General features: G+C 39.2%; 1 protein-coding gene across 2 annotated transcripts; it reads right to left on the minus strand.

Moving 5' to 3' along the window:
• Window positions 1–8,223: 8,223 nt before the first annotated feature.
• Window positions 8,224–26,523, minus strand: LOC127621911 (cyclin-K). 2 transcript variants are annotated; one of them, XM_052095711.1, is made up of 11 exons: window positions 26,387–26,523; window positions 18,982–19,267; window positions 18,759–18,840; window positions 18,081–18,212; window positions 17,886–17,991; window positions 17,746–17,803; window positions 17,332–17,501; window positions 15,300–15,502; window positions 13,864–13,897; window positions 11,574–11,642; window positions 8,224–9,471 (listed from the first exon to the last, which is right to left on the minus strand). In XM_052095711.1, the coding sequence occupies exons 2-11, from the start codon at window positions 19,182–19,184 to the stop codon at window positions 8,993–8,995; spliced, it is 1,536 nt and encodes a 511-aa protein (XP_051951671.1). In that variant the 5' UTR covers window positions 19,185–19,267; window positions 26,387–26,523; the 3' UTR covers window positions 8,224–8,992. The 2 variants fall into 2 exon arrangements, with proteins under 2 accessions (XP_051951671.1, XP_051951672.1); XM_052095712.1 differs by lacking the exon at window positions 26,387–26,523 and adding an exon at window positions 19,768–19,897.
• Between the last annotated feature and the right edge of the window lie 17 nt (window positions 26,524–26,540).

The raw sequence follows: 26,540 nt of genomic DNA on the forward strand, positions 1-26,540 counted from the left end.
GACAAATCGGCTGAACCCTCCTCTCCAGCACCTTGGAGTAAACTTTACCAGGGAGGCTGAGAAGTGTGATACCCCTGTAGTTGGCACACACTCTCTGATCCCCCTTTTTGAAGAGGGGAACCACCACCCCGTTCTGCCACTCCTTAGGCACTGTCCCAGATTTCCACGCAATGTTGAAGAGGCGTGTCATCCATGACACCCCCTCCACATCCAAAGCTTTCAGCATTAATGTTCGGATCTCATCAATCCCTGGGGCTTTGCCACTGCGAAGTTGTTTGACTACCTCAGTGACCTCCCCCAGGGAAATAGAATCTGATCCCCCATCAGCCTCCGGCTCTGCCTCTACCATAGAGGGCGTGTTGGGATTTAGCGAAATGCCAATTTTTTTTATTCATTACAGTTGTATCGTAGAATAGCAATATTCACAGATAGGAGTGGTATTTAGCTAAACTCAGTGGTGAAGCTGCTCAGAGTATGAGCCCAGGTCAGGTGCTGTTCAAACGTAACACAACATACTGGAACCGAACACGAGGATCTCGAGACAGAGGAAGTGAAGGTACTGAAGGGGGGTTTCACCCAGTGCGCCATACAAGCTAGAACCGCCACCAATGTTTTTTGTTTGTTTTTTAAAAACCAAGGTACAAGTTAGAATAATTTTCTGTCAGGATATTTCCAATGCTGTTTGATTGTTGGTTCAGTGACATAACACTATTTCTTTTGTCCAGATCTATTAAATTAGTAAAAAAATAGAGGGCCTGTTAGCTTAGCGAGTATTGACGCCAATTGAAGTCAACATGGCAAAGAATTAAAAATCCTTGGCCTCTGGAGATATTAAAAGACACGTATGTGCTCAAGCTGGTGCCTCGGACAGGCCCACAGACCAGGGACTCGGTTTGGACATTGCGGTGGTAGATATTCAAAGCCAACTGTCGAGCATATCTTTGAAGCTGACAAAAGTTGTTCCTGACTTAGAGGATCTTGCTGTAATACATCGATCGAAACTAAATTCTCTACACGGGGACGTCAAGGAACAAATCGATTATCTGGAGTCATCAGAGAGAGAATTAGCTGCTAATCCGCTAGTGGCCAAGATAGATATGGAAAGCGTTTGGGAAAAACTGGAGGACTTGGAGAACCGTTATCGGTGAAACAATATCCGAATTGTTGAAATTCCTGAGTATGAAGAAGGCAGAGATATGGGGAAATTCCTAGACGAGCTCTTCCCAGGCCAATAGCTGGAAATCGAGCGAGCTCACAGAGTCCCGGATCGCAAATACGCTGAGGGAGACAAGCCTCGATCAATTGTGGCCAAATTTCTGAGATCATCCGATAAAGATCTCGTATTGCGCGAGGCGAGGAGCAAAGGAAAGCTTTCTTGAAAGAATCACAGCTTTTTTTTAGACAAGTGAGAAACGTGATCAATTCAAGGACTGAAAGAATCTCTTACATCAACGGAATATCACTTTAGCTCTGATGTTTCCGGCCAAATTGAGAATAGATACTAAGGATGGCCACAAAAGATTTGTACATGCCCACAGCAAGCATTGACATTCATAGAGACAATGGGGTGAGTAAACCATTTGGTTATGTTCATATGGCCCCCAAGTGAGCTGTCTCACTGTACATACACGTGACTGCCTGAGAAAGCTGGGCGCCATTTTTTTTATTTTTGTGTTGGTCCTGCTAGCGGTTGGAATATGTTTTGTGGAGCAACACACCTTCGAGACAGTTTTGAGAATGAATCTACATGTTCTTTGTGTTTATTCTTCCTATTGGCTGGAGTTTGTTTTATAGATTATTTTCTGTTATGTAATTCTGTCTCACAAAATTTGTACAGAAGCCCCAGATTTGAGCAATCCGATTGAAAAGTTGTCATGGGGGCGTTCGTAGGCATTCGTGAACTGTTTGAGATTAGAGGGATGGACGCTGGTTGGCGTTGTGCATGGGGTTAATGCACACGTATTTCTTTTTTCTGTTTGTTTGGTTCTGGGGCAAGTTCAGAGTTTGACTGTGGCTCTAATGTTGGAATGTGGTTGTTATAATTTTTGACACACAATACATTTTTTCTAATATGTCAAATGTAGTAATATGTCAAAAGTGTAATGTGAATGGGTTGGGGCACCCCACAAAAAGAAGGGAGGTTATATCTTTTCCTAAATGTAAGAAATATGATATAGTGTTTCTTCAAGAAACACATCTTTCTGCGCAGGAAGCTGAAGCTGAGGTGGACATGTTTTCTTTAGTGCTGGCTCAAGTAAGAGCAGGGAAGTCATTACATTGACATTACATAGATAAATAAGCATCTACAATTCAAATGTCTCAAACAGATTAAAGATAAATTAGGAAGAGTCATTATTGTTTTAGCAGAAATTCAGGGGAAAATGTTTATTTTGGCTAATATTTACGCACCTAACGCTGATGATAAGGGCCTTTTTATAGATCTTGAAGGGATGTTGCAAGCCGCTGGCACCCCTCGTGATATAATATTGGGTGGAGTCTTTAATCTATTGATGGACTCAGTCCTTGATCATAGTGAAGGAAAAGTGTGTAAGCCCCCTAGAGCAAAATTGATGCTTCATAGGATGTATTCACAGGATCTTGGTCTTACAGATATTTGGAGACTTTTTAAAGGACACCTATTATGGCATTTAAAATGTTCCTAATATTGTTTTGGGAGTCCCCAACAACAGTTTTACATGCATGCAATGACAAAAAACACTTTTGTTGTCTTATAATATGCATTTATGTTTACCTGATTTGCTCACCGACTCCCAAATGATTCCTTCAACAACTCATTTTTCCAAACCCCTCCTTTGCGTGACGCTAATCTGCGGTGATTGGTCAGATGACCCAGTCAGTTGTGATTGTATACTCTGTGCAGGGATTGTCGGAAACGGAACGCCCATCACCGCTTTGTAGTAAAAAAATCAAAATCAGAGAAGGAATTTGAGTTGATTTATGTTAGCGATCATAGCCCAAAGTTCGGTGGTAAACACCCAATAAGTTATTGTTTGTGTTAGCCCAACGCATAAACATATTGATAAAGCACTGCATTACTAGAAGTTATTGCTCTATTCTTTATGACAACTCCAATAACATCGACAAACATTTCACATATTTAAAAAAAAATTGACATTGGAGACCTAGAAGCTGCGCTGAGCGTAACTTACACAACACACACAAATACTTATTAAGCATGCTAAAAAACACATAAAAGCAACAATTATTAATAATACTTACAGGTTGTGATTCGGAGGAGGAAGCTGATCTAAATAAACTTGGTACTGAACCAAGTATCAACCGGCTTGGTACTGAACTTCAGTATCAACCGGCTCGCGAATCCACACTTGAAAGCATTCATGTTCGTAAAGCAATCGTCAATCGATTGCGAACACAGCACAAGGTTCGGGCTATACTTGTGTGGTATAGTTGTAAATATAAACTCTAGCCACTGATTCTTCACTTGCTCGTCCCTGGGCAGTGAAAAAAGGTCGCTTTTGATGTGCACATCAGAACACAGCGTCTTGTTGTCGACATGATGTTTTCAAGTTTTCCCTGGTGTCTGCGCGCGCAATGAGTGTGCGCGGACAATTTGATCATTTTTTGTCTTGACGTCACAACAAAAAGGAAAATGACTCGTTGGAAAAACGATTCATTACATTGACTCAGAGTCGACTCCTACTTTTGAGAGACAATAACTTTTTTTACGGTGAACTTTCATATATAAAACTTTGCAGGATGTTTTTGTTCACTTAAATCTATGTTACACACTACATGAAAGGTAATTTTCAAAATTCCATAATAGGTGCCCTTTAACCCATCTGGTAGGGACTATAAATTTTTTTATCAGTCCATAAGATTTATTCTAGAATAGATTTTTATATCTAAGTCCCTCATTTCTTCTGTTGTCGATTGCTCACTTGGAAACATCTCAGATCACACCCTGGTGAGTTTAGAGGTGTTGCCACATATGGATAAAAAGAAATCATATAGTTGCCACTTAAACATATCCCTTTTGCAAAATCCTGATTTCCAACAAATGTTAAGGGCTGAAATCAATGTTTATATGGGGCGTGGCATGGGAGGCACTTAAGGTGGTTCTTAGAGGTCGTATCATACAGTATGCCTCATTCATCAAAAAATCCAAAACACGAGAACTTGTGGAGTTGGAAGAGAATATTAAAAATACAGAGACAGGAATGGTAAGCGTTCCAGATTACATTTCAATAAGTTACATAGGCCAGTTGACAAAGGTGGGCTAGGCATACCCAAGATATCTTTTATTATTATGGATTCTGTCTCAGACATTTGGCTCACTGGTCACTTCCACCTGAGAGAGCCCCTCCCTGTTTTGGTATTGAACAGGAAATCTTGCCCCTACCTGTATTTCGCCATTGCAAAGCCTCTCTATCAAACTAAAATCTGAGAAGTTACACCCCATCATTTTGCATTTGCACTCTGTATGGACAAAAGTGTCCAGAGTGTTTATCTCAGACATTTATTTAAATGTTGTCTCGAGCATATGGCAGACCCCAAAATTATGTATTAATAAGTCCACTTTCTGCTGGTCAGGGTGTTTTGTGAGGGAAGTTAATACACTCAGTGACCTATATGAAATTGATCTTTTCAACATTTTGGGATCCCCAGATCTCAGTTTTATAGGTATTTACAATTGTGCCGCCTAACCTCTATTATTTTTAGGAGTAGCATACATTGATTATTGGTCACATCATTGGTGATTACTGCTTTTGGAAAAGGTCATGAGGCATCAGTGTATTATTCCCTGCTAATTCCTTTACATTTATGCATTCAGCAGACACTTTTATCCAAAGCACCTTACAGTGCACTTATTACAGGGACAGTCCCCCCGGAGCAACCTGGAGTTAAGTGCCGTGCTTGAGGACACAATTGTGGTGGCTGTGGGGATTGAACCAGTGACCTTCTGATTACCAGTTATGTGCTTTAGACCACTACGCCACCACTACTCCAAGAAAGATTCCTTGGTATTGGAGGAGGAGTGTGGTGCATCTTTTGCAATTCAAGATTTCACATAGATTTAATTGGAATCTCCCTCTAGATTGTATAGGCTTGGTCTTAAAGACACACCAACCTGCTGGCGATGTCAATCGGAGGATGGCTATGTTTTTTGGTGGTGTATTGAGATCCAGAAATTCTGGTTGAAGGTTTTGAATTTTGTGTGTGATGTGGTGGGCACCCGGGTTTCATTTTGCCCCAGACTTGTGTTTTGGGCGATGGGGTGGTAATCACTATGGGGAATAGTCACATAGAGAATTGGGTTCTGACCTGTGTGATGATCGGCAGGCAGTTTATTTTAAGGGGTTTGAGGTCAGTTTGTGCATCCCAATTTCTGGAGTGGTGCATGGAGATGGGGAGGGTGGTGGCTTTTGAAGAGGTGTCATTGGGAAGACGGGTTAACTTAGATTTGTTTGTCGGGAAATGGGGCAATTATTTTGCGTTTTTGGAGGGCTCCTGGGGTGGGGCATGGAAAGAGTAGTGTAGTTTTGGTTGAGTATGGTTACTATATATATTTATTCATTTGTTTGCTTTTTATTCCTGTATATCTACTCATGTGTTACCACGAGCATATTTGTTTGGGGGTGAGGCTTGGGGATTGGGAGGGGTAAGGGTGGTTTTGGGGTTTAAATGTTATTTGTATATATATATATATATATATATATACACACACATACATACAGCAGTTAGATCCGGTCCTTGAATCTGATTGGACGAGAGATGTTCCATGAGCACAGATAGTCTGACACCATTAGCACTCCGACCCTTGTTCGAAACAGCACAAGCCGTGATACTATTTCTTAAGTGACATTTTTGAATTACTAATGGAGGCTTGGATGCATCATTTGGTTTGAACCAGCAATGGCAGAATCTGATCTGTTGCGTAAGAAAGTAGTTCCATTCAAAAAAAATTATTTTTAAGATTGTACTAAATGTTTCCTAATTTTTATAAATGTACTTGTTCACTGAACTGTTGTGTATAAGTATATGTGTGTATATATATATATATATATATATATATATATATATATATATATATATACAGTGCATCCGGAAAGTATTCAAAGCGATTCACTTTCCACATTTTAAGTTACTCCAAAATGGATTAAATGTATTAATATGTATTGTAATGTATTCTTCAAACAATACCCCATAATGACAATGTGAAAGAAGTTTGTTTGAAATCTTTGCAAATTTAAACAAAATAAAAACACATGTACATAAGTATTCACATCCTTTGCTCAATACTTTGGTGAAGCACCTTTGGCACCAATTACAGCCTCAAGTCTTTTTGAGTATGATGCTACAAACTTGGCACACCTATTTTTGGGCAGTTTCTTCCATTCTTCTTTGCAGGACCTCTCAAGCTCCATCATGTTGGATGGTGAGCATTGGTGCACAGCCATTTTCAGATCTCTCCAGAGATGTTCAATCGGGTTCAAGACTGGGCTCTGGCTGGGCCACTCAAGGACATTCACAGAGTTGTCCTGTAGCCACTCCTTTGTTATCTTGGTTGTGTGTTTAGGGTCATTGTCCTGTTGGAAGATGAACCTTCACCCCTGTCTGAGGTCCAGAGTGCTCTGGAGCAGGTTTTCATCAAGGATGTCTCTGTACATTGCTGCATTCATCTTTCCCCCGATCCTGACTAGTCTCCCAGTTCCTGCCACTGAAAAACATCCCCACAGCATGATGCTGCCACCACCATGCTTCACGGATGGTATCGACCAGGTGATCAGTGGTGCCTTGTTTCCTCCAGACATAATGCTTGCCACTCAGGCCAAAGAGTTCAATCCTGTTTCATCAGACCAGAGAATTTTGTTTCTCATGGTCTGAGAGACCTTCAGGTGCCTTTTGGCAAACTCCAGGTGGGCTGTCATGTGCCTTTTACTTAGGAGTGGCTTCCGTCTGGCCACTCTACCATACAGGCCTGATTGGTGGAGTGCTGCAGAGATGGTTGTTCTTCTGGAAAGTTCTCCACTCTCCACAGAGAAACATTGGAGCTCTGTCAGAGTGATCATCGGGTTCTTGGTCACCTCCCCGATTAAGGCCCTTGTCCCCCGATCACTCAGTTTGGCCAGGCAGCCAGCTCTAGGAAGAGTCCTGGTGGTTCCAAACTTCCATTTACGGATGATGGAGGCCACTGTGCTCATTGGGACCTTCAATGCTGCAGACATTTTTCTGTACCCTTCCACAGATCTGTGCCTCGATACACTCCTGTCTCAGAGGGCTACAGACAATTCCTTGGACTTCATGGCTTGGTTTGTGCTTTGACATGCACTGTTAACTGTGGGACTTTATATAGACAGCTGTGTGCCTTTCCAAATCATGTCCAATCAACTGAATTTACCACAGGTAGAAACATCTCAAGGATGATCAGTGGAAACAGGATGAAACGGAGCTCAATTTTGAGTGTCATGGCAAAGGCTGTGAATACTTATGTACATGTTATTTTTAAAAAATTTTATTTATTGACATTGTCATTATGGGGTATTGTTTGTAGAATTTTGAGGAAAATAATTAATTTAATCCATTTTGGAATAAGGCTGTAACATAACAAAATGTGGAAAAAGTAAAGTGCTGTGAATACTTTCCGGATGCACTGTGTGTGTGTGTGTGTGTGTGTGTGTGTGTATATATATATATATATACACACACACACACACATCTATATTTAAGAAATATCACACTCATAATCGTACTATATGGCCCTAAATCAGCACTCGGCTTGCATCGTGTGATATAGCTTAAAATAAAAATAAAAATTATATATATATATATATATATATATATATATATATATATACATATATAATTATACTTTCTTTATTATCGTAAGTTCATAAATGTTAATTAAAAAAAATATATAAATATTTTGACATTTTTATGAAAAGGCACATTTTGTCAGATCATGTGGTGAAACCCTGAAAAAAAACCATATTGGTATTCTTGACACAAATTCATGATATTTGTAATATATTATTTACCTTGAATACTTGGTTGCACCACATTGCTGTTGTTTTAGAAATTGCTTTAAATGTTTTTAAAACATTTTTCAAAACAACATGGACACAAGTTTACATTTCTATAAATGTAATGACTTTTAAACATGATTTCTAAAAAGTTCTAATCTTGATCAACTCGGACAATCTTAATTTTCAATGATCATTCAAATCAGTGAAAAAAGGAGGGAAAATTATTTTTATTAACTGCCAAAAAAAAATCAACAAGTGAACAAGGTGGTTGGGCACAGCATACATATGGAAAAACTATGATACTATGTGACCATTCATGGAATCACTTGACTTTACATCCATCAAAACTGAATAAAAAAGACTGCTAAGGATAATCTGTGGTATATTTCTTCCAGAAACACATTAATTTAGCAACACAGCAACAAAGCAAAGCAAGGGGGAAGAGAAGAATTTACATTGAAGAAAAATAATTCCCTAAGGATATTACAAAATAAATTTTTTATAAAACCAAGGTTTCTCATTCAGTTTCTGACAGAGTTTGGAATGTCAGTGCTGATGTGAATTGAGAAATTGGTTTTGAAGGAAAGGTTCACCCAAAAATGAAAACTGTCAATATTTACTCACGCTCACGTGATACCAAATCTTGTGCAGTGTTTTACAGAAAAAAAAATAACAGAATACAGATTTGGAACATTAAGAGTAAATAATAAGAATGCTAGGATGAACTATTCCTTTAATTTAGACTACTGGAGAAGAAAATCTGGAGAACGTTGAAACCCTGATGCTTCATGGACTTAACACACCAATTCAACCACAAAACACCTTGGCAGCTACAACACCTGTGCCCTGATGTGATGTCTGCATCAGAACAAATGTAATCCTGATACAAACTGTGAGGCCTAAATCAAAAGATGGCGTTTTTGAATGAAAGAAGAACTGCATGGGATTGAAACACTTTCTCCTCCACCTTTCCATCATGTCTCATCTCATCCACGGAACGGGTGGAGGGGATACCCCATTACCGGAGGGGGCACAGTGTGCCCTGGTGGCATGCGTGGAGGTGGGTAGCTGGGGTTGTAGCCTGGCGGGGGGTAAGATGGAGTGGGTGGAGGCAGATTTGGAGGGGGGTAAGTGGCTGGGGGCGGAGGGCCAGGAGGTGGGGGGTTTGGATAGACGTGTGGGTGATAAGGTAGGCCATATGAAGGGGGCATGGGTGCGTAGGAAGGTCCTTCGGTCTTCATCATGGATTGCAAGCTCTGGAATCCCTCCCCTGACATGTACGAACTGGACGTGGACATTCCCATGATGTAGCTGGAGGGGGGAGGGGGGGGAGGGCGGTGAGGTAGAGGGGGCGGGGCCCCCTGTGGCAGAGGTGGAGCTGGGCCCTGTGCTGGGTCCAGTTCAGCTGATGCGACCGGCTCTGCTTCAGCAGGAGTCACTGGGACAGCAGACGGAGCCTTACGATCTACAGGAGGACAGATATCAGGGTGTGGTTAAGAAGAAGTATTTTTGACCAGAGCAGTGGTTCTCAAATGGGTTATGACCCAAGAAATGTGTCTGTAGAGTATTAGAATACCACAGCAAACAGCATGAAACAATGATAATTCCAACAAAAAACAGAGTGGTGGTGGCGTAGTGGGCTAAGTCCTTTATAACGGGTAATCAGAAGGTTGCTGGTTCGATCCCCACAGCCACCACCATTGTGTCCTTGAGCAAGGCACTTAACTCCAGGTTGCTCCGGGGGAATTGTCCCTGTAATAAGTGCACTGTAAGGCGCTTTGGATAAAAATGTCTGCCAAATGCATAAATGTAAATGTAAAAAACAAACCAAAAAACAATCATATAATCTTCCATGCAACCTTCCCTTATCATTTGTTGTAGACATCAAAGGCTGCGAGTTAAAAGTCAAGTAATTTTTATTTGTATGAAATGTATAATTAATATTACATCAAGACGGCACAGATTTTTGTCCCATCTGCTTACACTCTCATAATACATTAACGGTTGTTTTAACATTAATATCGCGTCAAGGGAGGCTCTTTGACCAAGGAGGCGCATTTGACTGTTCACACATGCAGCAGCATTCACTACGAGGCACGAGCTCTCTATAGAGCATGCGCGTTTGAAAGCAGCCAGCTGTAGTCAAACAGCGTGCCAGTACAGAATTGAGTCAGTACTTGGTACTGCCTGTAATTCTAAAAGGGTCATGTCATGAGGAATCAAATTGCCCTTGATATTTTGACATAAGAGTTCTTTCTACTATACGAAGCATACATTACATTTCAGAACTCAAAACTTAATCCCCAATGCAATGAAAGCATTTATTGAAACCAAACCGCCAAACCGCCAAACGCCTCTACTACACTACACTATGTCACTTGGGGTCCATTAATTCATGACCGCCTCTACAGCTCAAAAACATTAACACCAACTTTTACATCGATGCACCCTTGGCCCTGCCCTCTGGTAATTCAGTTCTTACTCAAGAGTGAGAGACAGCAGGACATGGGCTTCAGCATATTTGCAGCATGGATTGCATGTTTTTTCAGCTCATATCAATGTTGATTGATACATAATATCATTCAAGCTTTGCAAAGGAACTGATATTGAAGGATGGGGCAGTTAAAAACACTTGGACCTCAGAAAAAGGGTAAACGGTTTCATTCATGAATATTTCAAATATCGTAGTTTATGGTGCCAACATACCGTTTACATCGGGCACGTCCGTTGACGCAGCTCAACGCAACGGCTTCAGGCTGCCTACATGTTGACAAACTTTCTAAATAATGTATTTGTGTTGTCAGCAGGAGTAGCGCCAGCTCGTGCAGTGCAAAATGGAATGGGACATTTGTTTACTGTTGGCATAACGTGCCGCAACAGGCACTTCCAAGGTACACAGTATTATCGATTATAACAGGTTCTGTTGCTTTTGACGCGACCCTCAAAACAGAGCATTTCATCCAGAGGGCCATAAAACAGGGTGAAAAATGATCACATATTACTAAATTATGAATGTTATAATGCAAAAAAGCATTACTAACATTATCAGTAGACATCAGGGAAGATAATTAACTAAAAAAAAAAAAAGAGCATTTCATGACAACTTTAACATCGGTGGGTATCAAAATACTGAACTAAACAGAGATTCCGCTGCACCCCTAGGCAGTCTGGGCTGAAATGGCTGCCATGACCCACTTTAACGAGCAGCTTTGGGTTAAACACTTCTGAATGTCAAGGGCTACGGTCGAAGGTCAAACCTTTCGTTGGGCCAGTCACATCAAGCTATCGCACACCCACAACATTTGCACAAATGGTCAAAACAAGCCATTGTTTTGCGAATAAACCATTTCCATCACCTTAAACCTTTTTCTTAAACTTGAATGCGTTGTCGGTTTATTGATTTGTATGTAAACCCTACAATAGGTTTTTATAATAAGCTGATTTTCGGTAGCAGCATTTTGTAGTAAATTGAATAAATCACAATTTTTTTGGTTTATGATTTGCATGGAAAATGTTTTCATAAACATTTCAATTTTATTGCATGTTCTAAAGTACAGAAAGTCTTACCTGGGGGTTGGGAGACCGGCAGAGGGGGCAAAGGACTCTCCAGACGTGGTATTTTAGACCCAACTTGCTCTGAAACAAAAACAAAAAAAGGTTAATTGAACGGATTACCCTCCCAAAAATAAATTCATTATCATTTACTCACCCTAATGCCATATCTGTGGCACGACGTGATGGCGAGGAAGTCCACCCCTCCTCCCAACGACCAGGTGCTCTGTCTTACCACGGCAGATGTGAGGAAAACTCTACGTAGAGTCAACCCACGGAAGGCTGCTGGACCAGACAACATTCCTGGCAGAGTGCTCAGAGGATGTGCAGACCAGCTAGCAGATGTTCTTACGGACATCTTCAACATCTCTCTGAGCAGCGCCGTTGTTCCAACGTGCTTCAAGGCCACCACCATCATCCCCATGCCAAAGAAGTCTTCAGTGTCCTGCCTCAACGACTACCGTCCCGTCGCACTTACACCCATCATCATGAAGTGCTTCGAGAGGCTCGTCATGAGGCAGATTAAGACCCAGCTGCCCCCTCACTAGACCCACTGCAGTTTGCGTATCGTTCAAACCGTTCAACGGACGATGCCATCACCACAACCCTCCATCTGGCCCTCACCCACCTAGACAATAAGGACTCATACGTTCGAATGCTGTTCATAGATTTCAGCTCAGCATTCAACACAATCATTCCCCAGCACCTGATTGGAAAGCTGAACCTGCTGGGCCTGGACACCTCCCTCTGCAACTGGATCCTGGACTTCCTGACTGGGAGACCTCAGTCAGTCCGGATCGGGAACAGCATCTCCACCACCACCACACTGAGCACTGGGGCCCCCAGGGCTGTGTGCTCAGTCCACTGCTGTTCACTCTGCTGACTCACGACTGTGCAGCAATGCACAGCTCGAATCACATCATCAAGTTCGCCGATGACACGACCGTGGTGGGTCTCATCAGCAAGAACAACGAGTCAGCATACAGAGAGGAGGTGCAGCGGCTGACGAACTGGTGTAGAGCCAACAACCTGTCCCTGAATGTCGACAAAACAAAAGAGATGGTTGTTGACTTTAGGAGAGCACAAGGTGAACACACTCCGCTGAACATCGACGGCTCCTCTGTGGAGATTGTCAAGAGCACCAAATTTCTTGGTGTTCACCTGGCGGAGAACCTCACCTGGTCCCTCAACACCAGCTCTATCACCAAGAAAGCCCAGCAGCGTCTCTACTTTCTTCGAAGGCTGAGGAAAGCACATCTCCCAACCCCCATCCTCACTACATTCTATAGAGGGACTATTGAGAGCATCCTGAGCAGCTGCATCACTGCCTGGTTTGGGACTTGCACCGTTTCGGACCGCAAAGCCCTGCAGAGGATAGTGAGGACAGCTGAGAAGATCATTGGGGTCTCTCTTCCCTCCATCAAAGACATTTACAAAAAACACTGTATCCGCAAAGCAACCAGCATTGTGGACGACCCCACACACCCCTCACACAAACTCTTTACCCTCCTCCCGTCTGGCAAGAGGTACCGAAGCATTCGGGCCCTCACGGCCAGACTGTGTAACAGCTTCTTCCCCCAAGCCATCAGACTCCTCAATACTCAGAGACTGGTTTGACACACACGTGTCCTGAGTTGCACTTTAATTACTGTCACTTTATAACTGTCTGCTACCTCAATAACTGCTATGTGCATAGAACATTATCTCATAGTATGTTATGTTTACATTTTAGAAACTGTCATCTTTTTGCACTACTGAGTACTGGTCGGCGCTGCACTGTCTATTGTCCTGTTCATTGTCAGTAATTTGTTGTACTGTCCCGTACTTTTTGCACATGTTTGCACGTGCACTTTATATAGGTAGTTTATATAGGTATTTTATTTCGTTGTGTAGTCTCATGTGGTCCTATGTTGGTCCTTTGTTGTTTTTATGTAGCACCATGGTCCTGGAGGAACGTTGTCTCGTTTTGCTGTGTACTGTACTAACTGTATATGGTTGAAACGACAATAAAAACCACTTGACTTGACTTGACTTGACTTGATATCTAACTCATCAAATGATTTACACTGCCATTGTCTTTTTTGGAGTTTGGAAGCTTTGGACCCCATTGACTTGCATTGTATGGATAATAGATCATACATCTATAAAAATATCTTCGTTTTTGTTCCACAGAAGAGAGAAAGTCTTACGAATTTGAGACAGCATAAGGGTGAGTAAATGATATGAGAATAATAATTTTTGAACTAACTATTCCTAAAACAATTGATATAATATGTAATTTTTGACACCATATGATGTGTTTTACCTGCTGGGGCTTTAGGTTCATCTTTAGGTGAGACCTACAAAACAGAAAAAAAAAACATACAGTATGAAACTTTAAATGCCGAACAATCAACATGGGGGTGGTGTTCTAAAAATGAGTGTCACTAAGCAGCCCTGACGTTGTCCCTAATTGGTCAAGTATGGTCTAAATAATCATTCACATATTTGAATGCTTAACTGTGTAAATTCAATTGTCAATTACTTTCTAAATTCCATTATTGAAGCACCCCTTAGATGGTTTTTGGGCTTTTCCAATGCACAGTACAACTCGACTCGCTTTTTGGGGGTTTTCCACTGTGGATAGTAACTGGTACTTTTTTAGTCACTGGATTTTCAACACGGGACCCGCTAGTTTTAAAGTTAGCTACAGCGATAGCTTCGTTAGCGACGAACTAAACAAAAAGTCTTTCAGGAATTGTCTCTTTTGGCCGCACAGCTGAGACACAACTACAACAGTGTAGGAAAAAGTAAAAAACATAAAAGTGACTACAGAACCATCAAGGAAAATTGGAAGTTGTTCGACCAAATGGATGCTATCTAGACCGGCGAGCAATAGGAGGGAGAGTGCCCTGGACTCAGCCATGGTTAGAGTCCGAGATGGAGGATGCTACGTTTAGTTACGTTAACTCTATACTCTGCTTGAAAGCTTCACTTTATTTAGTTGACCAGCTACTAGAAGCTTGCTTCTAAAACATCCAAGCCAAATTAACTGTTACACTTGTGTAAAATCACCAAGCAACAACTGCTTTATGCAGCACAATGAGCTAGTAGCTACCAGCTAGTGGTGGTGTTATTGTTTATTGTTTTGTGTCGCGTTTAAGATGATGTCACGGCAGTAGAGGCGGTGCAACTATGACGATCAGCCTATAATCCCACCCACGTTGAGGCGGCACTAAACACCAGTGGAAAAGAAAGCTCAGAAAAGTCAAGTCAAGTCAAACCGTAACGTGCAGTGGAAAAGTGCCATTTGTCAGTTGGTACCTATTACTTGTCTTTGCGCCATTCAGGATAGATCAATCGCAATCGTCTTTGATTACTGGATAAGGATTCAAAAATAAAATGTTATAGTGATGGGCTAGATTTCTGTTTGTATTTCAGGTACCAACCTTTGAATAGATTTAAATTCATCCAATACTTTTTCTAGTGTCTTCAATAAAGCAAAAAACTTTCTGAGATTTAAATGCAGCTCAATGGCGGATTCAGCTTTCTGAGCTACCATGCATCCCCTAGACCTAGACGAAGACCCATTTGTTTCTTATAAATCCAGTTACCAGCCCCCACCCCCAACATTTATCACCCAATGAACAATGCATGATGTGTCTCTAAACAGGTCAACTGATCAATAATCATATAAACTGACCTTCTACCAGTATGAAGGCATTGTGTATTATCAGAGCTGAATGCGAGTGCTTTACTTACATGTTGCCGTTTAATCTTGGCAGGTGGGCTGGCCTGAGGAGAGTTTTTCTTGGAAGGAAGTAGAGCAGGTGGGTTCGGTACCCCTGACTGACCAGGCTGGGCTGCAGAAGGTGGTGGTGGTTTCTCTTTGTCTTGCATCTGAGGTTGCTGGGGTATCGGCTGCTTACCCTGAGAGTACAAGTCTAGGATCTGATGGCAGATGTCTGTAGGAGTAAGCAAAGCTTTATTTATAAAGCACCTATTAAAATAGTGGTTACAAAGGGCTTTACAGATGTTCACATACATAGAATAATATACAGAAAGAAAATAAAAATGGACATTTTGAAATAATAGGCTAATAAGAGAATAACATTTTGATAAAATAAAAATAAAATGCAGTGATAAAAAACAAATCGAAGAGAGAAGAAAATTAGAACATAACACAAAGGTGTGAAGATCAAGAAAGAGCTCGTAATATGTTGCTGCTTCAAGAGTCTAAGAATTATAGTGTATCACACTGTCATGCAAAGGCATCGGTTTTGGGTCAGTTTTTCAAGAAGGACTTTGGTTTTGGATTTGTAATTGATGAAAAAATAAACAGGCCTACTGAGCTTGTTTCGCAAATGTCGAATGTCTTTGACTTCTATACCAAGTCTCGCTATTTCTATAGAGTCTAAAGCAGGACCAGCATTTTTAAACACAGTGTCAAGTTAAAAAGAACCTGGAATTATTTGCACAAATTAATGGGTTTGCAAGGTGGCAACACTCACAATTGAGCCGTTGCTTTCACAAAGAAGTGCAAGAACATGTAATCGGTGAACAACAGGAGACGAAGGTGGAAACAACAACTGTGGAGGTCCACGTCAAGAGCATGTGCGTGAAGAGGTCAGGAGATAACCTTCACATGTATAACTCGAGCCTAAAGGACTATCAAGACATCTTTATGAGTCTAAACTCCTGAAAAGAAATAGTCCAGTTTTTTATAGTAGTCGTAGTGCACATTCGTCAACCGCCTTTGTATGCACACACAATCAATTGGAGTATATTGAAAGATGGAGCATTCAACTGCAAGCAAACATTAAGCATTAGGCTTCAGTAGGGCTGTAACGATTATGAAATTTGACTGACTATTAATTGTCAAATAAATAATTGTGATTATGACAATTAAATGTCCCTTTAGGGATTTCACAATTAATTGTCTTATTTTTTATGCCGCAAGTGTGCTTCATACATCTTAAGAAGTCATCTTGACATATTTAACTTCAAATATATACATAAAATAATAACATTTATCTGAGTTAGACTTTGTCAGTTCGAACCAGTCTGGCCATTCTCTGTTGACCTCTCTCATCAACAAGGAGTTTCCATTCACAGAACTGTCGCTCACTGGATGTTTTTTGCTTTTAGCACCATTCTGAGTCAATTCTAGAGTCTGTTGTGTGTGAAAATCCCAGGAGATCAGCAGTTACAGAAATACTCAAACCAGCACATCTAGCACCAACAATCAATCGACACTTAAAAACACTGATTACAGCCGCAACGAACAATTATCATAACATTCAAAATAACTCATTCCAGCATCGGTTCGCCAGCCAAAACACACACAGATGAAATAGAAACTCCTAGACAAGAACTGGAGATATTTCATCTGGAATATACACAAACCTGACGAAAGCCATTTCAAAAAGTGGTGAGAACACATCTCAATCCATAACTGATGGTGATGTATCTAATAATCATTCAGTGAATACTTGGAAACAACTGAGAAATTCATCTTTTAAATCTTTATTTCCATATATTATCTATGTGGTCATTGTTGTAGAGGAAATATGCTCATCAACCCGTGAGAGCCCAAACATTGTATACATGGGTTTGACTCATGGGTTTATGCTCAGCATAAGAGAAAACCATGAAAACCCATATTGAAACCAATTTTGTTGGGGTATTTACTGAACCACGAATTGTGCTGAATCAAGAGCTAACGTTCATTAAATATTTGAAATGCACACTACCAAACATATTGTGTATTGTATGCATTTGCATTATTTCTCACCCTCCAGCAGCTCTACCGGCACATCTTGTACGAACTGCTCCCACCAGCGACGAGATGACTGCTTAGACGTCCACTCCTGGATGTCAAATTTACACAGTCTGCCGGCGAGGTACATAACTGCCACTGCTATGATCTCTGGCTCCCACTGTAGAGACAACATTGTGCAGAGACTGCAAATATACACAAACAAGTTCATATATTATGAAGCGGCAAATATCATAATCCTACATAATTAAAAATGTACTTTAAATTTGTAAACTGTGATTAAAATATTTTGCATTTCAAACTGTATAACCTAACAGGTGATATTATTTGAGGATTGTTGTGGTCTTTAAATTCCAGAGAGAATGAGCAAATATTCAGTCCTTAATGGCAAATATCTGTCTGATAATTAATTGCCCAAGTAAAGCCAACCTGTCATTCACAAATGTCCACGCCATCTGGACCAGCTTCTGAACTTTGTTCTTATCACCTAAAAAACAACATCAGGCCAGTGACAATGCATTCAAACATTCTGTATAAAAGCTGAAAAACTCTGAAAACACTGTTGATACCTTTCAGCTGTTTAGCGTAACGCAGAAGAAACTGGTAGGGGTGTTCCACTTGTAAATCAAACTTGATTGTCTGGAGTAAAATTCTTTCCAGGACCATGACCTCTTCCTGTAGAGACATTCAATGAGAAGCAAGGATGTTTAATACAGCAGAGATATCCCAAGACTGATATACTGTGTGTTGAATGTGTTGCAAACCTTTGGATCATCTCCAAACTGGGCAAACTGCACGTCGTTGAGCAGACTGCGAGCCGTTTTAATGATGTCTTTACACTTCTTAGGGGTTTCTTCCACTTTACCAGCCAAGAAAAGGCAGCAAGCCCCGGTCACCTGTGGAGAAAGGCCATAAATGTGATTTAACTTAGTTTGCTACTTCTGAAACTGGAAGGCTGTCAGGCCTACTGAAATGAGCATTAAACACCAACAATCTCCAAACTTACACAATACCCTATTTAACTGTGAATCTTTGTTTTTTGCCCCCTGGCACAAAAGAAACACTGAACTGCAGAATTTAAAAGCTGTTACCTTTGAAATTATACTTTGACACGTTCAAAGCTGTTGTCAAATTCAGATACACACAAACCTTCACATGTTCTATATTAAGGCGGCTAGTTTATATCGGCTAGATCATTGTTCCTATTATTATCATTAATAAATGTAACTATTACTGTTGATGCAGTTTAATTTAAAGCATTAAGATGCTCAATTTGACCACAGTTAAGGGGGATTTAGGCACTCCACTTTGTGTCGTTCATAAGAACCCACATGACCTGTGGTAAAATTACTGTAACTTGTGACCATGTATGGCTTATTGCTTTGTCGTTACATTACAACAACAAATAGCAATGCAGATTTTTAACAGCATGTTTTACTTACATATCTGGGGAACTGTTTGAATGAATGAAACATGTAAAAACGATGAAAGTATGTTATCCCAGTCGCTAAAGTGTCATAATGTCTTAAAAACTAGTTAAGGATAATATTGAAATTCTCTAACTATTTATAGTCAGCATAAAACACATATTACGTTCAGAAAACAAGATTGACTTTAGTTTATAATTATAGTTAAATGGTCTAAATGACTGCATTAGAAGGATACAGTCCCAGACGAGTTCCAACGTCGAAGATGAACCTGGCTCCCTCTCGTCTGTATCGGGCTTCTGTGGCCAGGTCCAGGCCATCCGACTGGGACGGGGTGTGGGCCAGATCCTTCTTGTCCCAGTACCAGCATGGTTTTATGTGATCCAGATTTGAGGCGAAACTCCCAGAAAAGGCGTTAGAATTCTCCTTGCCGTCCTTCATTTGACAGGAAGGGACAGCTGATTTCAGACTGGACTGACAGTCTGTTGGACAGCAATCAATTTGTAGGTCTGTGCTGCAAAAGACTGAACATAAAAAAATGTCAATGTCTAAATGGACAGACATGCCAGTGACATCTAATTACAAAAACATCAATAATGGTGAGAATAACAGTCCTAAAGTATTGTCACCTATTTTAACATTGTACTGCTACAGATCTTTGTTTTACATAGACATTAACCATAAATGTGATCATCTTTGAATTTTCAGGGCATGTGCATCAGAAAAGTACATGCATCATGTATGACAATGAGTTCTGTGTCTTAATTTAATATTTAACTCTATGATACCCACAGTACATTCGTTTACATCTTGCTCTGACAAATGATCAGTGGACTACAGTGTGTCCAGATGAGGATATAGGTCAGCACAAGCAATCTGTTACATGAGTTAAAGTGTCATGTGAAAACAGTTGTTTAGTTTCTGAATGCATGATCACAATAACGCGCTTTCAACAGCCATATAGCACGATCAGATTAAAAGCCTCATTGTTCATATCTCATAAATAACTATGCATTAATCTTACCACTGTGATATATGAGGGGATGATAATACCGATGAATTCAGGAAATCGGTGTAATTTTAATCTTATTCAGGATCAAATTCAGGAGATGGAGGTGGCCATTTACAGCGAGTCTTCTTCTGTTGCCCAATACTGGCTCGGATGCGTCATTAAACGCACGAGAGTCGCTTTAGCACCACCTTGAGGCCTGGAGGATTAATTTCGACTCAAAGCGCTGCATACCAAAGAGATAAAAATGACAGTTTTGCATTTTAATATTTTCTAAAACATTTATAAAACCCCATGATAAATACCCATTTATCATTTATCATTTTTTTATTAATATAATTGTAATATTGTTTTCCTAATTTATTTCTGTGTTATTTATTGTTCCCTGTTTTTCTCTGCACATGTACACACGCTGTACATGCTCTTTGCCCCCTCCCCCATAATCAAATCAATCGAATACAAAAGAGCTGTTTAACTTTTATTTTCATGTGTATTTTGTAGGTCTACATTTCAGAGTCCCGAGCTCAACTTCTCTTTTTATAATGACTTGATAATATAACATAAGGTACAATGATATAAATACACGTTGAAAAATGTACATTGAGAATAACAGGTATAGTATAAAATATGATGCATATATTAAAAATAATATAAAAGAAAACACGGCTCACTGTCTTTTATTTATTTAAATTATTGCAATACTTTTGTTATATTGTTCTTGCAATAAAAATAGCTGTGAGGTTCTGCAATATGTTTGTCTAAAACATTGCATGTAACAATCTCTTTATGGGGTTAGAGAGGTTTCAGCTAGGTAGTGTAGGAAGGTACTCCCCATATGAGTTAATAATCGCAATGTCTCGTTCCCTTTGCCTCAGGGAACCGAGATTACGTACGAGTCGTTTGGCGAGAACAGGCATTTAAATTTTGGTTTGTTTCTCACACAAAACCGATCATATTACTACAGAAGTCATGGATTAAACCAATCATTCTTGCATATTTCTCGTTCACTGACATCTCTCCCATTGGGAGCTAATGAGCTCTAATTTGTATTTTGGTGACTTTGCATGCCTGCAAAGACTGATAATGGTGTGAGCCAATAGCATTCAAGCAGTCTGTGAAGCAGCATATCATAGGTCTCCTTCATGAACTCTATACACACTCTCATGGCAAAATAGTAAGGATTCATACGACTTTTCTAAATTTGGCTAATTTGTATGATATCATATGACTGCACTTGTATGAATTTGTATGACTTTCAAGACATCATTTCCATCTAATATGTGACAGTTAGGGTGTGTTCACACTTGGCAGGTTTGGTTAGTTTAAAACGAACTCTGGTGCGATTGCTCTGTTAGTGCAGTTCATTTGAACAAGCGTGAACGCAGTCACCCGAAATTTGGTGCATACTAAACAAGTGGGTCTTGACCGCTTCCAAATGAACTCTGGTACGGTTCAATTTATATATGAACGCAACATGGACCAAAGATGTCTAATTTTAAAATGTCTTCGTACATTTGTAGACATGCAAATTCTGTTAATAGTGCTTATTCATTATAGCATGAGCCAAGATTATTCGAGTGCAAGCTTTGAAGAAGCATATCATTGCATTTACCCATTGAACGAACACACCCTTCACTGAAATAGTTAGTTTTTTGTACTGTTGAACTCGTTCACAAACGAGATGAATGAAATGAATCAGTCACAGTCATGAACAAGGATCAGCAGACTGGTTGAATTAGAGGAAAAAGCAAGTTGTTCATTCAGTTCTTGTTCAAGGCAATTACTTGGTCAAAGATGGTCATTTGTCTCCATCTACAGGCACAAAGGCGTAACTTGCAGAAATGGTCAGTGAACAAATCAATTAATAAATCTGAAAAAATATTTTTGGTGAACAGAATCAAAAGACTTGAATCACTGAAATGAATCAAATTCACCACCACAACTTTATAACTATAACCTTTCCTAACATTTCAAATGTTAAAGGTGCCTTTTCTGCTTCTCCCTTGCTTCCACGGGGCACATCGCACTACAATGTGGTCAACCTAAGACCAATATATCAAAGACTTCTTGAAAGGGAGAAGCCGGTTAATTCTGTTAAGATCTGGAATAGAGACATTTTGATTGTACTTTATGGGAATCTTTTAAATCTCCAAAAAAAGTTGGTTTCCTTCAATGTCAATGGTTCAAACTTGAAAGTGTTTTATAGTGCTTTTATTGAGAGTTAATAAAACTCTCAATACTCTTTGTCTCACTGAGTGTACCTGGGATCTGGTGCATTTTATGCATGCTTTAGAGATGTCGGATGTGTTTATATGTGGTCCAGTTGCTTGTTTACTGTCAAGAATGCCCATGTTTAGAAATTCACTGAAATGAGATGTTGCAACGGGGATAAATAAAAGTCCACTTTCACTTTCACATTCTTTTTAAACTTTGGCAATTCACATCCTTTGTGCATATCGCCACCTACTGGGCAGGGAGAAGATTTTAATTTGATATTGATCTGTTTTTCACCTACAGCTATCATATCGCTTCTGAAGATTTGGATTGTGTGGATAACTTTTATGTTGGCTTTATGCACTTTTTGGCACTTCGTAGTTCTGGCCACCATTTGCTTGCATTATATTGACCTATAGAGATGATATATATTCTTCTAAAAACCTTAGTTTGAGTTTTGTATAAGAAAGAAATTCATAAACATCTGGGATGGCATGAGGGGGAGAATGATGAGAGAATTTTCATTTTTGGGTGAACTGTCCCTTTAAAATAAGTTTACTAAAAGAACTTCATTAAAATGCTAAAAACTGTTAAAGATGAAAATAAAGATGAAGAGCCACAACACAAACCTGACATTACATCACACTGCTGAGCTGTTACTCACAATTTCATTTCACTACAGACTGCAGAAAATCTGCACAGACTGATTTTCATAAAACAAAAAAAGGAAATAGATGCTGCATTTTATCTAAATGTTTCCCATAGTGCACTACACTAGCACTATAAAGATGGAGCTGTGAAGAATCCACTAGAGGGTGTATTTGACTGGGAATTCTGCTGTCTGGCATTTTCACCTGCACTATGTTTTGTTGAAGCCTCCAAATTTTTAAAGAACAACCTCATATGTTAAGCTTGAGTTTAAGGCTTATAAATCAAATGAACAAATGTAATTGAACGTCTCTTTTGATTAATTGTTAATAAATCTGTTTCCTTGTTCAAAATTCAAACGTTCTCCTTTTACACATAAAGGGATTACATGGGAATTGAGATTTATTATCTAAATATTGCCTTGTTTTCTGTATGAAATGGAAGGTAGGGTCAATTGTTTGTTTAGTCATATTACTTGATACATTTGATTCTGTTTATTGTGTAGGCCAACTGCATCTTAAATATCTTAAAAACATTAAGATATACATACATTTATTTTACTGGGTAATGAACACTTAAATTATGCTTATTTAAATAATAATAATAAAATAATGCAGATGTGTAGATTTGTTTCCAAAATAGAGAAAATTCTGAATTAGCCTCTGATTTTTCTATTCAGCCCATTATGCTGGCAAATTTCCTTTTTAATTAATAATTTAATTTTTTCTCCCATTTTTTTCTCTTCAAACTCAAAACAACTCTGTTATGGGTAAAAATCATAGTGATCAGTAGTTTTACAAAGACATATATTGTTACTGGAACTCCTCCTATTTGCCAGTTAAGGCTTTTATTTGCCATTTTAGTACTTCAAGCTCATAACATTCAAACCTAAAATTATTTGCATGTAGTTTAAATAGTTTGGCACGATTCATGTTTTAAAGAGAAATTGAATGAGTTGTGCTGTCCCTAATCAACCTCTACACGTTTTAGATTGAAGACAGAGACTTTGTCTGAAAACTCAGACACGCTCCTGATCAGCTCACTATTTTGAGACCGCCAAAATAACAACATATTGTGCTTTTTCATGTGTTGTGAGTTGGTATTGTATAATGGTGTTTCTCTCCAAAGGCGATGACAATAACCCTTAATGGAAAATATCATGTTTTATTTATGAATGTAACAGTGCTCCAGGGCTAGAGTATATAGACTGTACACTGTATTATTGCTTCATCAGGAAGGAGGTTTGATGTTTTTAGATAAATAGGGGTTACAGTGTGAAGTTATATGACATTTATCATAGTTTCATTTATCAGTTTCTGCTGAAAAGTAGGCCAGATGTTGAGCTGCAGGATGCCTGTAATTAAAATCCCTAAAATGTGATGAACAAATTAGTGAAAGGCAGACCCTAATAGTGAGACCAAACAGGGGAGAGTAGTTGTCACACTTTGTACTGTAGTAAATATTTCTCAGGGTAGATTTTGTTTTTGTTGTTGTGAAAATCAATTTCTGTATTGGCACATACCTCAAAGTCTTGACTTTTAAACATGTCCAATGTTATTGCCCAGGAAAAAAGATACAGTTCATTAAACACACCTATAGGTGGTGGTGGTGGTGGTGGTGGTATAAGCACATAACTGGTAATCTGGTAATCAGAAGGACACTGATTCGAACCCCACAGCCACCACCATTGTGTCCTTGAGCAAGGCACTTAACTCCAGGTTGCTCCAGGGGGATTGTCCCTGTAATAAGGGCTCTGTAAGTCGCTTTGGATAAAAGCGTCTGCCAAATGCATAAATGTAAATGTCTATACCAGGGCCAATAATCTCCGGGGGGGGGGGTCGTTGTTCATGCCCAAAAGGTTTTTCAAGCTAGGGGGGATCAACAAACTAGATCGCGCAGCCTTAAAGCCCAGGGCACCCCCGGGCAGTCAAGGACCCCCTGGGAACTGGCCCCATTGTGACACTATTTTGGAAAAGTTGTCACAAAAGGAACATGCTGATTTGAGAAGCATACCTTTGTTTGAAATATACTGCATATGATGTATATAAAAAATGTTTCACCTTTTAACTAGAGAGAAAAAAAACAGAACATATTTTTATTTACAAAGTAGGCTAAAACTAATTATGAAATCATGTTCAGATTATGAAACATAAAAGAGCAGAAATAAAACAGCATAAAAAGTACCACTGTTCTGGCAAACAAACATTGTAATTAGTACAATTTCTATATTTAATCCAGTTTACGCTTGCCTTACTATATAGTTAATTTATTGCATTCACTTGTTTACCTAACAGCTATTAGATTAGTCTAATATAATTTTTTTGGAGGATATAATTCACAAAATGACTTTAATATGACAAGCATGTGAACAGTGTTTGACACAATCATACAAAACCACTTCTAGAGAAAATAAGCTTTTTTGCTATTGGAATTTTGACTCAAACCCTTATAGTATCTGAGATATAACCTATGACAACTAGCCCCAGTCTCCCCTATTGTTAGGGGAGTTACATTTATCCTATATTAAAAAACTGGAGCTGATGTTGTGAAATCAGCATTCATCTATATCACTGAAAACTCTTGTCCCATGACAATTTGTATGTTATTTTTTTGTTGTTGCTACTTCTATTCATTGTAATATTTTACTCCATAATAATATGTCATTATAAAATATATTATTTATGTTTTGAACAATATTATTTCATTTTTATTTCAATTAGAAAAAGATTGTTTCAGTTGAGCTTTGATTGGGGGGGTGGCCATTAGTTCTTGCCCCCGAACTTTTAATTATGTTGGCCTGGGCAAAGGTACAGCGACTTGTGTAGAGGGTAAATAGTTGCTGTTGGTAATTAACAAGGGTTTTAGTTGTGTTCACAATTCTGTTAAGTGTTACTCGTGCAGTTTTGTGCTAAATTATGGTGTTTTGTTTGAAGTCTGCATCATGGGGATTAGTGTTCCTTCTAGCTAAGATAAACCTTCATTAACCTAAAGAATGTATGTTCTGTACTAAAAGGTATATACTTCAAGTGTAATAGTGTCTAAAAGATGGACATTTAAAACAATTAAAGTTAATTGTATGTCCCATGAGTGCTTTATACTGTATGTTATACTGCAATGGTTAGAAGTTGGAAAATACTGAGCTCCATAAAGAAAATTATATGAGGCCTAATGGATGTATTTTAAGTAAGTTGAATGAGCATGATTAGATTCAATGGATTTAGTTCATTCAATATAATTGATAAAACCACTTTACACAATGTAGTCCATTTAATAGCATTTTCAGTGCAGTCAACAGGCGGCGCTGTTGTGTTAAATGACAATAGGACAAACACATTTTGTCTCACGAATCAGAACATCGAGACTCCGCAATGTGTATTGGCGTTTCTATGAAAGTATTATTATTTTGTATTTGTATTAATTTGTATTTGTTTGTAAATAACGTTGAATAACAGCAAAAGGTAGTACACTACCTGGTACTATTGTTTTGAACATTTTAAAATTTATCTTAAGCGAAGAGTTTTATTATTTAAAAAAAGCATCAGTTTCAACCACCAACATTCATCTTACATGTCCAGTTAGGAGCACAATAATTTACAAATACCATAGTATACAATAGTAACGTTACGCTACTAAAGTTTTTACTACTTTCAAAAATCACTATAAATTAACATAGTGCCAGTAACATAGCGGTAGAAGAGCGTAAGAAGCATTCTGATTGTTTTTTTTTTTTTTTTTTATTTATGAAAGTGGTGACTATTAGATAACAAATTACCTAAGTTTACCACAGACGCTGATGGTGCGCACGGCGACCCCTCTGTACCCTGTCTGCTTCCAATAGTCACCCCACATCGCGGACCTCACGTCACGTCCGTAATTGAACTTGAAGCCCATTCAGAGGCACCCCTGCCACACACACACACACACAC

The sequence above is a fragment of the Xyrauchen texanus genome, chromosome 28, assembly GCF_025860055.1.
Source record: "Xyrauchen texanus isolate HMW12.3.18 chromosome 28, RBS_HiC_50CHRs, whole genome shotgun sequence".
Classification (NCBI taxonomy): Eukaryota; Metazoa; Chordata; class Actinopteri; order Cypriniformes; family Catostomidae; genus Xyrauchen; species Xyrauchen texanus.